The 15,836-nt window shown below is 38.5% G+C and overlaps 1 protein-coding gene across 5 annotated transcripts in view; it reads left to right on the plus strand.

Moving 5' to 3' along the window:
- Positions 1-15,836, plus strand: part of LOC148939651 (uncharacterized) — a 128,047-nt gene that overhangs the window by 21,693 nt on the left and 90,518 nt on the right. For all 5 annotated transcript variants that reach the window (XM_089107050.1, XM_089107053.1, XM_089107052.1 and 2 more), the window contains exon 2: positions 9,954-10,157. In XM_089107050.1, coding sequence (XP_088963176.1) covers positions 10,002-10,157 — 156 coding nt within the window. In that variant the 5' untranslated portion in view covers positions 9,954-10,001. The remainder of the gene's footprint in view (positions 1-9,953; positions 10,158-15,836) is intronic.

Consider the following 15,836-nt stretch of genomic DNA (forward strand, 5'->3'; position numbering starts at 1 on the left):
ATGAAAACGCTTGAAAATTTAGCTCATTTGAGCCAGACCAAATTCCATGATAAATTTTAGAAAGGTGAACTTTACCTCTGATAATCTCCAGCGATATATGTCTCTAATGAGGATTGGTCTCCCACTTGGCTGATCAATATTTAGAGCATTTTTTTGCGATTTCATCCGCCTGATGATTACCAGTTAATAGATGAATACAGTGACTTGGAACATACTGAAGGTATGTTCATATGCCTCTTGAAACAAGAATATTAATAATGCTAAGACAATATAATGTGTCTATATTCATCTTGTAGTGAGAAGCGGAGTACAGCAGCTCTAGGCTGGACAAAGAGTCAGAATAAACTATAATATTTTGTAAATTAGGACGGGGCAACAACCAGTCCCGTCCCTATTCTATTCCCCCTCCCCTTTACCCCTTTCCCTGCAGAAGAAAAAAATTGTTGGTCGCTTCAGTTTAAATAATCCTGTTGCTGCTCCAGTCGCGATAGGGGGCAAGAAATTCTAAAATAAACCTTTTTCCCGGGAGTTTCACGACAAATATTACGTATTTCCTTCTTTCCTTTACAGTAACGCCGAAAATTTAAATCTAGAGAAATTTACTGAACTTCAGACCACGGCTCAAATGCTTGGCTCTTCCGTTATCTGTGTTTCCGAGGTCCACCGGCAAGATCTTAATTTATTGAGGGTTCCTAGCTTTTCTTCTTTTGTTAAACTTCGGCCTGATGACCATCCTCTTGGGAAAAAAGGAGGAGGAATTATGACACTCTTGCACCAATATTTTAAACCTCATCTTTTCAATATACCTTTTCTTGAAGATAATGATGAAATTATTTGGGTCAAAGCCCAACGTAAGCGACTCCCTAGGCCGCTCTCTGCTATAGTAGTGTGCGTTTTCTATTATTAACCTGGTCAGCCCGCTGCAGCAAGAAAGGCTTTTTGGGAGAAGCTGCAGGAATAGACAGATTACGCCCAGAGAACTCACCTATATTTTGGAGTAGTAATGTTAGGAGATGCTAACGAACTCGATAGCAAATCGCTGGCCAGGTCACTTAACCTTAAAACTCTAGTCGATTTCCCAACAACTGAGGGGAATACTTCTCTGGATGTAATCCTGACAAATCTTTCGGAATATTACCAGAATCCAAGTAAACTAGCACCACTTGGTGGAAGTTATTATTATATGCCACAGTGGAACCCCTTGGAAAAAGTAAAAATTAAGTATTCAGTAACTGAAGTTACTTCAAGGCCGATCACTGATCATGGTCTGCTGCAATTCGGTGACTGGATAACGAGAGAAAACTGGGTCGCAGTCTCTTCAGCTAAAGACTTTGATTCCCAAGTAGAAGAATTCCATAATAAGGTAAATTCAAAATGTCTCGAGTGCTTTCACAAACGTAAGTCTAAATTTTGTTCTAGTGATAAACCATACGTAAATTCAAAAATAAAGCGACTGATAAAACATAAATTACACCTAATACGAAAAGGTCAAGAGAACCAAGCAAAACAGTTGGCAAACCAAATAAAATGAAAAATCAAAGACACATGCAAATTACTATGAAAATGAAGTTGACCATCTTTTGGAGTCCAAGCCTTCGCAGTTCTTCAGTAAAGTAAAAAATCTGACCAGTAAAAGTTCTCAACCAGTTGACTTCATGAAGGAGGAGCCTCTAGAGAAAACTGCGAGTGATTTATAATGCCCATTTTTCTTCAATTGTGCAGTCTTACCCCCTCTTCCAACCGAGGATCCTCCAATAAATTTACCTACTTCTTCAGATGATAATTTAATTGTTGATATTTCATCGGCATTCATGATCCGTAAACTCTCTTCGTTAAAAAGAACTTCCGTTGCCCCTTTTGACATTCCAGTTGCTCTCATTAAAGCATTTGCTAAAGAATTATTATTTCCCCTTAAGATAATTCTCAATAATATAACAAAAACAGGATATTTTCCAAAGAAATGGAAGAAAGGGTTTATTACCCCCATTCCAAAGAAAAGAACAGCTAATGATTTCTCTGATGTCCGGTCGATCACAGTTACATTAGTTTTTAGCAGAATATACGAAAGCTTTGTTGCCGCATTGCTGAAAAAATATATTTTGAAAGTAATTGAACGAAAGCAATTTGGTAACATCCCTAAGTGTTCGACAGTTCATTACCTCGTTAATTTAATTGATTTTTGTTTTAAAACACCTGGATGAACCTGGAAAAAGGATAAATTTAATTGCAATTGATTTCAGAAAAGCATTTGACCTTGTTGATCACAAAATTCTTTTAGAAAAAATGGCAGAAAAAAATATACCCAGCTTTATTATGAAAATCATCAAGAGCTTCTTAACAAATAGAAAGCAAACTGTAAAGTATAAAGACCAATTTTCCACTTCTCTGCCAGTTTTTTGTGGAATTCCACAAGGAACTGTGATCGGGCCGCTGGGCTTCCTCCTCATGATAAATGACATTGCTGCTAAGCTGGAGGACAGATGGAAATACCTTGACGACTTGTCCTTAACGGAAGTCGTATCTGAGGATTCGAAGAGCAATGCTGCTGGTTTCATCGACCAAGTTACATCAGAGGTGTCTGAACTAAACATGGTCGTGAATAAAGACAAATGCTTGGTCACGACATTTTCTTTTCTTCGGAATACTCAACCGTCTTTCGAACCTCCTATCGCTTCCGAGCTAATAAGTCATAAAATAACTTTACTTAGTATGGTGATTTCCTCTGACCTCTCATGGCGGGAGAATACAAAGACAATTGTAAAAAAAAGCTAACGGTGCAATCCAAATGCTAAAAACACTGAAAAAATTTCGAGTTCCTAAGGACAAGCTGAAACTAATATTTTGCACTTTCATCCGGCCCTTAGTTGAATGTGCTTGTCCGGTTTGGCACTTTGCCCTTACCCAGGATGAAACTGATAAAATAGGACGAGTTCAGAAGAGATCACTGCAAATCATTTATGCCGGTTCCCCTCTACCTTACTCCTTTTACCTCAAAGAATTTAAACTTGAATCCCTTTCTTCCCACCGAGAAAAATTATGCCAAAGATTTGGCTCTTCCCTCTTCCAACATCCCCTCTACCTATCATTCCTTCCCCCACCTTTTGTCTCTATAAGATCTCATCCCCCCAGGGAAGTGGCTGAGAAGGTTCCGAAACTGACTCCAGTCCACTGTAACACCAGGCGCTACACTAAAAGCTTTGTGCCAAGCTTTGTGAACTGTTACAATGGTCTCTAGTGTTTTTATTCTTTAGTTTATTTTATCCTTACGAAGTTTTATCAGACAATTTTATTTTACTATTTATGACTAAGAGACATCATATTTGTGCTTTGCCCACGAGAGCTATGTCTTTTTTTGAATTAAATGAATTTGAATCAGAGGCTGATTATTCATAAGGTGCTCTAATGCCATGATTATGGCTTTTAACTCTGTAGACATTATAGACAGATGATCATACATTTTCTCACCCATTGCAGCATTAAGGTGTGGGAGAAAAGCTCCACTTGCCGCCTTCTCATTCATTTTGGACCCATCAACAAAAATTTGGAAATGATTTTCGTATGTAATTGTATTAAATTCAGTAATTTTTTCTGGATAAAAGCAATGGGGTAAATTCTTTAGTCCACTTTGACAAATTAGTGTTTATTATGGGGATTGACCAACTCCATGGGGGGGGGGAATGTAGGTGCAATAGACTTTGCTGGCACAGGGAGTTTCTTCTGGGTGATGGCAAATTCATTTACAATACCTCTACACATGGATGGATTTCTTAACCAGTTATGCAGGGTATGTGAGCTATTGGCTTCAATTTTTGTCAGATAGTTTTTTAAAAGAAACCTTCGTCTTTCATTTATCATTGATAATCCACTCTCAGTAAGCAGAAGCCTAGTGCTTGTTGGTATCCTAAAACCAAATGCGAGACGGATTATATCATTTTGTGTTGTTTCATTTTTTGCATCTGGGTCTTTTCACAAGCACCGAAAACAAGGAGCCCATAATCAATATAGGGTCTTGTATGTGATTTATAAAATTGGAGTAAAGTTTTCTCATTACAACCCCAGGGTTTTCATTACAACCCCAGGGTTTGGACATGGGTATATGTAGCTTCTTGTCTTGGGGGGTGGGGGTGGCAGTCGATTCTTTGATGAAGGGGGGGGGGCTGAAGTTATATTGGCAATTTTATCGTAACTATGAAGTCTTTATTGATAAGTAATCACCAAAAGTCATAAATCATCAATAAGCTTCAGCATTAATCTTCTTGGATTAGAGCTAAATCTTTCTTGGACATCATGGATAATGGCTTCTTGTTTGACTTTTATTCTGTCATTCCAGCCGTTTATTTCCAGCTTTTTCAACCAACTACCTTTTATCAACTGCTTTTTTAGCCATCTACCCTTTTTCAACTGCTTTTTCAACCATTTGTTTTTCTAGCCATATCTAGTGTAAATTTTAAGTTCTGGAGGAGGGTGGCAGATGCCCCTCCTTGCCCGCCCCTCCGTACCTAGCCTATCTTCTGGTATGATTATACCATTTAGTGTTAGTTTTGCATTAACATTTTTTCGCTTATGGTGGAATTAGATGATTCTCAACTTGGCAGGTGCAATGGGTAAATCAAATTTCTGAGAAAATTTTTCTTACTGGAAAAGTGACTTCTGCAAATTTGAATATGCAACCTCAAAGTTGTTTCCAGTTGCCCATAATACCAGATCATCAGCATAGTAAATTCGTGTGTGGGAGGCTCATGAGGATTGCACCTTGTGGAAGACCTTTGGTTATTGTAGTTTTGGGTGAGGAGGCTGAATCTACAATGAAATTTCGATTTTCAATGTAAGAGTTTATAAAGAATACAGGGAAAAGGATATTCAAATCTTGTTTTACAATATTATCTTCGTATTCTTAAAAAAAAAACTCAATTGGGAAAAAACACCCTGGGCCTTGGCTATTCCACTTTTAACAACTTTATACTACCACCTTCTACCCACTTGATCAATCAACATTAGTAAAGATAGTTTTAACATCAGAATAAATATAAAATCTAACTTGGAAGAATTTGTAGAATTCAGGTTAGCTTTTGACGAGCTAACCTGAAAAGATACATTTTATTTCAGAACAATTGACAAGAATAAAAGGATTTACACTGTCATCGATCTTTGTAGACTAGCTGGTCAAGCAATAAATTATACACAAACTCAAAAAGTTTCTTTGTGTAAAAATTATAGGCTTCCTTCCAATTACAGAAATTAGAATAGTTTTTCCTGTTTATTACACTTAAAAAGAGAAAATTTTATGAAACCCCAGATACTAGTTGGCCTTGTTGAATGTCTGAAGTTGTTCCAGTTCCCGCTCTTGTGAGTTACTATACTATTTACCCCCTGATTTTACAACCCCTGACCCCCTGCAAACCCCTGATTGCACAGTTCTTCAATTGGGTGGAAAACTGCTTTGAGAAGTTTAGGATCTTATCAAGACTAATGCAGAAACCACCACAAATATGAGAACCTCATAGGTAAGTTTCAAGACATTGACAGGAAATACAGACTACTAAATGATGTTTTATTTTGGTACAGCCTGCTGTGGGAAATTATTCACTGACAATATGCTAGGTTGCCTTGCAAAACTTCTGCATTTATGATAACAAAATTCATGAGCTATTTTCAGAGTTGTTCAAAATGGTATTGTGAGCTATTTTGAAAGTTGTTCTGTGACTTAATGTACCTGAAACACTCAATCATTTGCTAACATTTAACCTAGCTTTGCAAGGATGCAATATATATATATATATATATATATATATATATATATATATATATATATATATATATATATATATATATATATATATATATATATATATATATATATATATATATATATATATATATATATATTATGTATATATATATATGTACACTCATGGGAAAGGTCTCTTCAAAGTTTTTGTTACTGGACAGTAATGGTGACCCAGTTGGTGCGGATGTCATAAATGATCATTTTGCTTCAATTTGTAAAATTCACCCCCCACTCCAACATATGCCGGCCAACAGTGCAGTGAGTGACATTCCTGTGATTGAAATTCATCAGACTCAACTTAAACTCGAAACTCGTGACACAAATAATTCAGTGTACCCAGGTGATATCCCTACCAAATTGATCGCGGAAAGTTTCCAGGATTTAAGTGTACCTCTAACTGCTATTTTTAACCAATGTTTTGTAGATGGTATTTTTCCAGTGTATTTTAAAAGAGCTATTATATCACCTATACCGAAAACTAAGACCCCAAAAGTTCCCTATGACTTCAGACCAATATCGAAAATCTCCATTTTTTTCTAAAATTTTTGAAAGTTTTACTTTCAGTTTCCTTTTTGACGATATACAAGATAAAATCAACCCAAATCAGTTTGGCTTTAGGCCGAATCATAGCACCGCGCAATGCTTAATTTATATACTTGACACTGTTTTCAAACATCTTGAGTTAAATAGTTCCTACGTTGAGGCTGTTTTTGCTGATAATAGCAAGTGCCTTCGACAATTTGGATCATCAGACAGTTAACTACACTGGAATCACGACGTCACATCCTTACTATGAAATTTGGTCACAAGTGCCTTAGTTCTGACTATCATCGACGTTTTCTCCCTCCTTAAAAAAAAAAAATCCCCCAATCCTTCCTAGTACAAGACTCAATGCTCGTAGAGCTCCAAATACCCAACTGGACCTGTGTCCCCAAATGTTGACCATGAGGTACAAAAACTCTTTTGTCCTCTATTTTGTTTCCAATTTTAATAATTGATTTAACTTTTTGTTTCATGTTTATTCCCTAACATCTGTTTTATTATTGTATTTGTTCTGACGTGCTTGTGGTAGCTTTTGTGCTTTTTTAGCACATTTTGATTCCCATTTTAATAATTGATTTAATTTTTTGTTTTATGTTTATCCCCTAACATGTGTTTTATTATTGCAATTGTTCTGACGTGCTTATGCTAGCTCTTGTGCTATTTTAGCTAATAAATCATATTATATACAATAATATTAGTGAAAAAACTATATAACTAAAAATATTAAAAATAATATTAGTGAAAGAAAGGAGAAAGGACAGAAGAATTATCTGAGTGATAGATCATATAGAAAACTAAAGGAATGTAAAGAAATTGAAGAAAGCATTAAAATATGAAAGAAGGAGTTGTGAAATAGAGGCCATGGATAAAATTGCCGAGGATCTGGAAGATGCAGCTAGACGGCATAATAGTAAAATATTGTACTAACATGTTAACAAATTGAGAGGGAGTAGTCAATGCGGACTTGGTCCAGTTAAAGATTAGAATGAGGCCGCAATTAGCGATAAGGAAAAAACTAAAGAGAGATGGGCCGAAAATTTTGAGAATTTGCTTAACCGAGATAGAGTTGCAGGAAATAATATAGAGGAAAATGAAAAAGTTTGTGATACCTTGGATGTGAAGGAAGTTTTATTTTGTGAGGAAAAATTAGCGACAGTACTAAAAGGATTAAAAAAATAATAACGGTCCAGGTGCTGATAGGGTGGTAAATGAGTTTCTTAAATATTGTGGCTCTGAGGTTTGAAATAAGTTACTGAAGATTATGAATACTACTACTACTTCTAACAACTCACCGCAGCAACAAACCGCCCGAGGCCAACACAGCTACGCACGCTCCTCCTCCATCCCCATCTATTCAAAGCCTCGCTTTTTACACCCGCCCACGAAGTTCCCATTTCCTTTAAATATTTCTTTTAGACGTCCTCCTACCCCAGACGAGGGCGACCTGCTTTCCGTTTAGCCCTAGACGGTTGGCTGAAAAGAACAATCTTCGGCAATCTGTCATCCTTCATCCGCACAACGTGCCCTAGCCACCTCAACATTTCTTTCACTATAGCCCTAGAGAGCGGTATTGAACCAAATTTTTTGTATAGCCTATTGTTGAGAAGATTATGAATATGATTTTTGAAAAAGGGGAAGTACCTAATGATTTTAGGAAAACCTTAATTGGGCCACTTTATAAGAAAGATGATAAAAGTGAGTGTGGTAATTATCGAGGCATTAGTCTAGTCTCTGTAGGTAGTAGATTACTTAGTCATATGATACTTTTTAGACTGAGAGATGCCGTAGACAAAGTTTTAAGGGAAGAACAGTGCTGTTTTAGAAAAGGTAGAGGATGTGCCGACCAAATTTTTACTCTTAGGCTTATAATTGAGAAGTGCCTGAGTTGTCAAACTCCTTTGGTCCTCAGTTTTATATATTATGAGCAAGCGTTCAATTCTGTTGATAGAAGAGCTTTAGTAAAAGTTTTATCCTTGCATGGTATACCAGACAAATACATTAAAATGATAAGTGCTATATATGAGAATAACACTGCTGCGGTTAAGATAGGAAATGAGGTTAGCAGCTGGTTTTGTATTAAATCAGAAGCTATAAAGTGCTGTGTTCTATCCCCCTTTATATAGATAATTTTGATGAATTTTGTCTTAAGGAGCACAGGAAAGGCGATGGGAGACCACGGAATCTAATGGGGAGGAAAAAGTCTCCTGGACTTAGATTATGCTGATGATTTAAGCATCCTAGATGAAAGTGTGAGCAAAATGAATGAAGTTTCAGAGGTTTTGCGAGTTCAGGGTGCCAGAATAGATCTGAAAATTAATGTTACGAAGACTAAGTCACTAAGGCTAGGAATAAGTGAAGATGAAAAGGTGACGTTGGGCAATGAAAAGATTGATCAGGTGGGCAGCTTGACTTACCTTGGCTGTATTATTAGTAAAGATGGTGGGAGCAGTGAAGATGTTAAAAGTAGAATAGAAAAGGCTCAGGGTGTTTTTTCACAGTTAAAAAAAAGTTTGGTAGAATATGAAGATAAGTCTGCAAACCAAGATTAGAATATTTGAAGCTAAAGTGATGACAGTGGTCAAATATGGCTCTGAAGCATGGGCGCTCAGAAAAGTGGATGAAGATTTGCTAGATATTTTCCAGAGAAATTGCTTAAGGATTGTTCTGGGTACCTGGCTGACTGACTGTATTTCAAACAATAGGCTATACGCAAAATTTGGTTCAATACTGCTCTCTAGGGCTATAATGAAAGAAAGGTTGAGGTGGCTAGGGCACGTTGTGCGGATGAAGGATGACAGATTGCCGAAGGTTGTTCTTTTCGGCCAACCGTCTAGGGCTAAACGGAAAGCAGGTCGTCCTCATCTGTGGTGGGAGGACGTCATAAAGAAGGATTTAAAGGGAATGGGAGATTTCGTGGGTGGGTGTAAAAAGTTAGGCTTTGAATAGATTGGGATGGAGGAGGAGTTGTTAGTAGTAGTAGTAGTAGTAATAGTTAAGCTGGGGTAGTGGCTGCAACCTTCTCGTGGTGCCATGAAAGTAATAGGCACAACCAGTGGCCTACTGCTGCTAATTTTGGTCTTGTTCCACAGCAGAGCTCAAAGCAGTTTCAGGTTTTTGTAGAATCCTGAGACATCAACCATGTCAATTCAAATCAGATCCCCCCCCCCCAACCGAATGTGATGAGCAGGAAAGCATACCAGATTACTAAACGATTCATGACAAAAGCTACAGAAAGTTGAACAGATTCAGACGGTGCAATTCAGAAACACCCCGGTTGATGGAGCATAATCACCAGTTCAGATGCTTAATAAACCCGTTTTTGAAAAGGCTAGAGAAAGCTCAGTTTAAACAGCAAACTGTTCATAAAAAGTTCCAGTTAAGTGCAGGAATGGTACTGGGGAGAGAAAGTTGGGGTGAAATTTTATGAAAATAGTAGATGAGGAAAAGGCATAGTAGAGAAAACGTAGATACAACCAGTGCATTGGTACCTGGAGAATTTGGGAGACAGTAGTATTTTTGTAAAAGCAAGTTTCACCTTCTGATGTCACTAACCAGAGGGACTCAAAGCCAAATTATGGTTGTCGAATTCACCAGTTTTAATTTATTATTTTAACAATTTTAGTTGCAAATCTTGAAGTTAAACCTGATTGAGATGAAGTTTATGTGAAGAATGACCGAAAGTCTGGCAATGTTTCGGCAAAGTGCTGAAGCGGCTGGCAATTATCTGATGTCACTAACTCAGCAGAGAGATTGCAAGATGAGTTATGACTGTCCGACAAACTGTTCAGTTCATGGTGAATGCTTGGATGGAAGGTGTATTTGTGAGGTAAGAGTGTACCAAAGAGAAAAAGAGAGATTAATGTCCTATACATCTGTGCTAAAAAGTGGGCCCTTAAATTCTTTTGGTTCATTATGTCTTTAACTTAGGCTTTAGCAACGGGTTTTTCCACAAGCAGAATTTTCCACGTGGAGGAAATTTTTATGGCGGGGGCAGGAGGGTTTTCCACGCCAATTAATAAAACAGACCAGATGGGTCTCGATTCTGTTCAAAGACGGGCGACTAAATGCGTAAGGGGTCTCAAAGATAAAGAATATGGGTGTCGACAGCAGAGCCTGAAGCCTCCAAATCTGACATACCATCGACGCAGAGGCGATATGATACTGCCCTATAAGTTGCTCCAGTCTGACGACAAAGATCTGTTTGAACCTGCCCGGCAGTACCAGAGGTCATTCAGCAAAGCAGTTCCGCAAGCATGCCAAGACAAGAAAAAGAAACAATTTCTTCTACAATCGAATCATAAGCTTACAGCTCGCTTACAGTGCTAGTCATGGGCGCCCATAAGCTGAATTCCAGGGGGGGCAAACTTCGTCTAATTGCTAATTTTAATGCTATATAATAAAAATCTCAGAACAAAAATATAAAAATAAGGCAGCATCATTCAATGCTGCCATCAATGTGAGCTGTAAGCGAGACGACGGTGGGATCTTCAACAATCGATAGCTTCAAATCTAAATTTCGACAAGGACTGGGCGACAAAGCCATGGCTCACTCAATGGGATGCAGCAGTTGTCCCGTGGCCCCATCATCGCTAATTGGAGTACATTGGATTCGTCCATATAGCTAGTAAGTGCGATTTAAGCTAATTAGTTTAAAAAAAAAAAATCGGAAATTGGAATAAAAAAAGTTTATTTCAACTAAAAGTAAGCAGCAATATTAAAACTTAAAATAAATAAAAATTATTCCGTATATGGGAGAAGCTGCTCCCTCCTCAATCCTTCCTTTTTACTAAAGTTTAATTTCTGTCACAGTTCTTCAAGAAAGACGGCTGAAACAAAAGGGCTGTTGAATTTGGATGAGAACTATTTTTAAAGAATTTTGACCTTACTAATTGAGAAGAGGGCAGTCTCTCTCATTTACGGGATAATTTCTGTGTTTTTTTAAAGTTTTATTGTTGCTGCTTTTCAGTTAAAAATGTCTTTTTTCATGATTTTATTTTAGTGGCTATTATGTCTTTAAACTTGCTGCTATCCCAAATTTTGAGATAGTAAAAATAAGGCAAAACTGACTTCAATTAAATATTACATTTAAAGTCAGTACATTTAAAGTAAAGTTACATTAAAGAGCAAACAGTTTATGAGTCCTAAAAGCTTTTACAAATAAGCTTACTCTCCTTCTCTGGGATAATTCCGTTATACGGTCCACTATTTTTTTTATTTAATAAATATATACGCCTTCTTTAGGTCCTTCTTTAGGTTCTTGTTCTTTAGATCGTCCTAGCCGAGTGGATTGGTGCGCTGGATTTAAGATTCTTTGTCCGATAGGGCGATGGTTCGAATCCTAGTGTACCCAATTATTTGGTTTGGGACGGGGGTCAGTGGCGTGACTCTGTATGCTCAGCCAGAGTCAACCCAGCTCTAAATGGGTACCTGGGGAAATCTGGGGAAGGTAAACAGGAAGGGTGCGTGAAAGCACAGGATGGTTGCCCTTCCCCCATTGCACTTCCTGGCTGAAGGGCAAAGAAACCGAAATCAACACCACCGGTAGGGACTGTAGAGTCCAAGTCTTTACCTTTTTTTTAGGTCTAAAACATAAATTAATAGATATTTATTATGCATTCATATTAGCCAAGCCATTGAGGGAGAGGATGGTAATAGGCTGACTGATGGAGGTGTCCGAAAACACACAAAAGTCTGTCTTTGGTCTCAATTTCCTCTTGTTTTTTTTTCTATCAACTTTGCCTTATAAATTTCTCCTTTCATGTATTCAAATATGAAGATAATGGCGTGCTTAAATATAGCTTGAGTCATTTACCAACAATATAGATGTTTGTAAAATATAGCTTGAGTTATTTATTAACAATTAAACAGACTTAACTGATAGGCTGGTTCCAACCAAATTCCCATGAGACTTTTTTTTTATAACCAGTATTTATCTTAAGCCTATGATTAATTCTGTGACCTTAAACTAACAGGCGAATAGTTTAAACCATTGATTGTTCGGAATTTTGGATCAATAGTTATATATTTTATAACGAGTACTAATTACATAACCACAGTTGCCGTTAAATAAGTGTAAATAAAAATAAAAAAACAGAAGAGGGGCAGTTGCCTGTCGTAAGAGCCGGTGTACCTGTCAGGAGTTGTCTCCTTTAAATTGCAGGGAATAGGTGAGCAAGAACTGACGTTTCCCTTTTAATTATTCACCAGCATTTTTCTGCTGAAAAATGAGATAAGACGCGACCGGTATGCTACATTAAGAAGTGAAAGGTACTACAACTTAGAGAGAAAACGTGATACAACAAACGTAATTGTACATATAAATATCCACCAAGGACCTGGATTGTACATATTCAAAAAATTTTAAATTTGAATTTATTTTACCCAATGTTTTTTATCCTGCTGACTGAATTCTTAATTTGAATTTTTACCCAACTTTTGTTTATTATTATTATTATTATTATGCTGACAAAGATTCTCCCACTCTTCACCTTTTAATGTTGATATTGGCTCATTGAAACAACAAGGCGGCTTCCCTCTTGGACCCGTAAACTATCGCTAGCACATAGCCAATTCACCCCATTAAAAATTTTTACACATCTAGTCGGCCATCTGGCCTGAACATAGAAATATGGTGAGGGGAGTGGTAAAAACATCTGGAACTCCTAACTTCTGTGCTGTGAGCAACAAAAAAAGTGACCACGAACTCTTTACAATGCTGCGAGTGTGAGAAATACGTTCACGCAACATGTAGTGACATGACAATAAAGGACAGACAGACTGATATAAAAAAGGGCTCAAGTGGTTTTGTCAGCCGGGCCGTGTCAAGCCCGAAAGCTTGACATCAAGGGACGAAGGCGTGCGAATCGAACCCGCTGGACTTTCCAAGGTAAACTATAAACATACCTCAAATCCTAATTCTGACGACAATGCCTTGCCAACTAACGGCACATATTCAGAGAAAGGCAACTTCGTAGGTGGCACCTGCTTAAATTTATTTTTCTTCGGAGCGCCATTTAGCAGCACTATTGATGCAAATGACTTGCCAATCAGCTCCTACAGATGCCGGTCGACAATCAACACTAGAATTAACACGACTCTCCATGTTATTCCCGCGAGCCGGTCTTCCGAGATCTCAACAGTCAGTGCCGATTTATCCACAAATTCTTCTTGGCTGAAAAAAGTACTAGAGCCTTCCACTAGTCTAGGAAGCAACTCTGTATCATGGGATGAAGTAGGAACGACACCCTTTGAACTCTACAAGAAACAGGATCAGGCCCAAGGAGCATCTACACCCGTGAAACGGGATGATAATACAGAATCACTAGCCTTAGACCTGATCCAAGCTCTTTTAAAAAGAGTTCAAGATCAGAATTAAATCATAAATGAGCAAAAATCGTTGATTGCTCAACTTGGCGAAACCAACGCAGCATATCGAGCCATCATAACGGACACAAAAAAAATCCCATACAGCAACAACGATGCACGACAATGCAGTCTTAGCTACAAGCTAGGAGAGACAATGAAATCCCCCACATCCTCAAGTGTGGGCACAATGAATGAACCGCTCGAACTTGTAATTACTAGAAACGTTTTGCGAATTGTTCAATCAGTAGCACAGACCGAGTCACGCGAAGTAGAAGCCAAAACAGATAATTCCTATGCGATTCAAAACCTCCACTTTGACCCCTGTTTAAGGAAAAACCCAAAGTCAAATGCCCTAATGCCAAAAGAATTGTGCTTTTATTTCAAAAAAGGTCACTGTAAATGGGGATCAAAATGCCGACTCAGTCATGAAGAAATACTGCCGCCGATCTGCCAAGATCACCTAACAAGTAGAGGCTACCTCATTGTACCGGGAAAGTGAGGAGGGATCCATCCTGAAAAGTGCAAAATATTCGCGGCAGGCGCTTGCAGCAGGGAACTACGCTGCAATTACTATCATGTAGTCAAACCTACCCCAAATCCAAAAACTGACCAGCATTAAACAATAACATAAAATAACTGGAGACGTGGCCTAGACCACCACCACCCCGAAACGAAAGAATCAACCAAATGGAGGTCGCAAGTTTTCTACAGAACTGGCTCGAGACACCACCAGTAAGAACCACTACCAGGGTTTTCTCCAACAACAAAATGGTTGGAGAAACACAAGAAAACAACCCCAACAACCCGATCGAAGACAAAATCGCAATTGAAGGCGTAGTTACTGGATCTGATCTCGTTCAAATTACCAGCCAAGGGATCCCCCTGGTCACAGCTACCCAAACAGTCACCAATCGACGGGGAGACCTTATCTGAAACCAACCAGCATTCTAGTACAGGAAACACTTGTTTAAATGCGGAGATAATAGCAAAAACTAATTCAAAATGCACCACTATCCCTTCCACCTCACCAGTTATTCACGATCTGGGACTGGAGACTCCTGATCCTTCCTTCTGCAGCCTGGAAAGAGGGAAAAATAAAAAAAAGTTTTAATACAAGACCAATCCAATCTCACCGTTTTCCAACAATAGCCCTGTCAAATGTTCGATCTCTCAACAACGAGGTACAGGATATGGAAATTTTCCTAAGGAAACATGACATTGACATCATGTATATGACAGAAACATGGATCCCGTCTCCTACCTTGGCCATGCTTGACGGGTATTCCTGTTATACGTATTTCCCCACGCTGCAGTGCATAGGAAGTAGCCCAAGACCCATGGTGGCGATTTCTACTGCAAAGAAAACGTGCCTCATAGGATTCTGGATGTTGCAGTACCAAAGGACCATGACATCGAAGTTTCGTGGCTGTGGGCACGACCAAAAGGCTTACCTCGTCAAGTGTCGTCGTTGATATACGCCACGGTATATTTCTCACCAAGGGGACCATATCGGCGACAACTAGTGAAATACCTCCAACATAGTTGCGACTTCATCAGAACAAAACCTCCAATTTGCTGGAATCTCTCTGTGAGGGCTTCAAAGACCTGAAGCCAAACTGGATCGAAAGCTCAACAGCCCTTCATCAAACAGTTAAAGTAAAAACACTGAGAGACAACATCCTTGACTTGATCTTCACTACACTTGGTGATTTCTACATCCTTCGGTGGAAGCACCACTCTCAACCAGTGACCCCGCAACAGTTATATTACCACCAAAGTCAACCAAGAGACCTACTAAACCAACCCAGTTCACCTACCATCCACTTACAGAAGAAAGTATAATTGGCTACAGAGAATGGCTCATCTCAGTATGCTGGTTCCGCATTTTCGAAAACAAGGACGCAAACAGCAGGACTCAACTCCTCTATGAAAAAACGATTCGAGAGTACGGACGACTCTTCCCTGAAAAGCGAGTTACAATTAGGGCACAGAATAAATCATGTGTTGCTCCAACAATTAAAGCAGGACTGGCAGAGCTAGACATGCTCTCTGAGATAAAGCCACACACTGACGAATATAAACGGAAGAGAAACATAGTAGTTAGACTACTAAAGCAAGCTAGACGTCTGTATGGACACCA

The sequence above is a fragment of the Artemia sp. Qi Xiang Cuo genome, chromosome 21, assembly GCF_049724085.1.
Source record: "Artemia sp. Qi Xiang Cuo chromosome 21, ASM4972408v1, whole genome shotgun sequence".
Lineage (NCBI taxonomy): Eukaryota > Metazoa > Arthropoda > Branchiopoda > Anostraca > Artemiidae > Artemia > Artemia sp. Qi Xiang Cuo.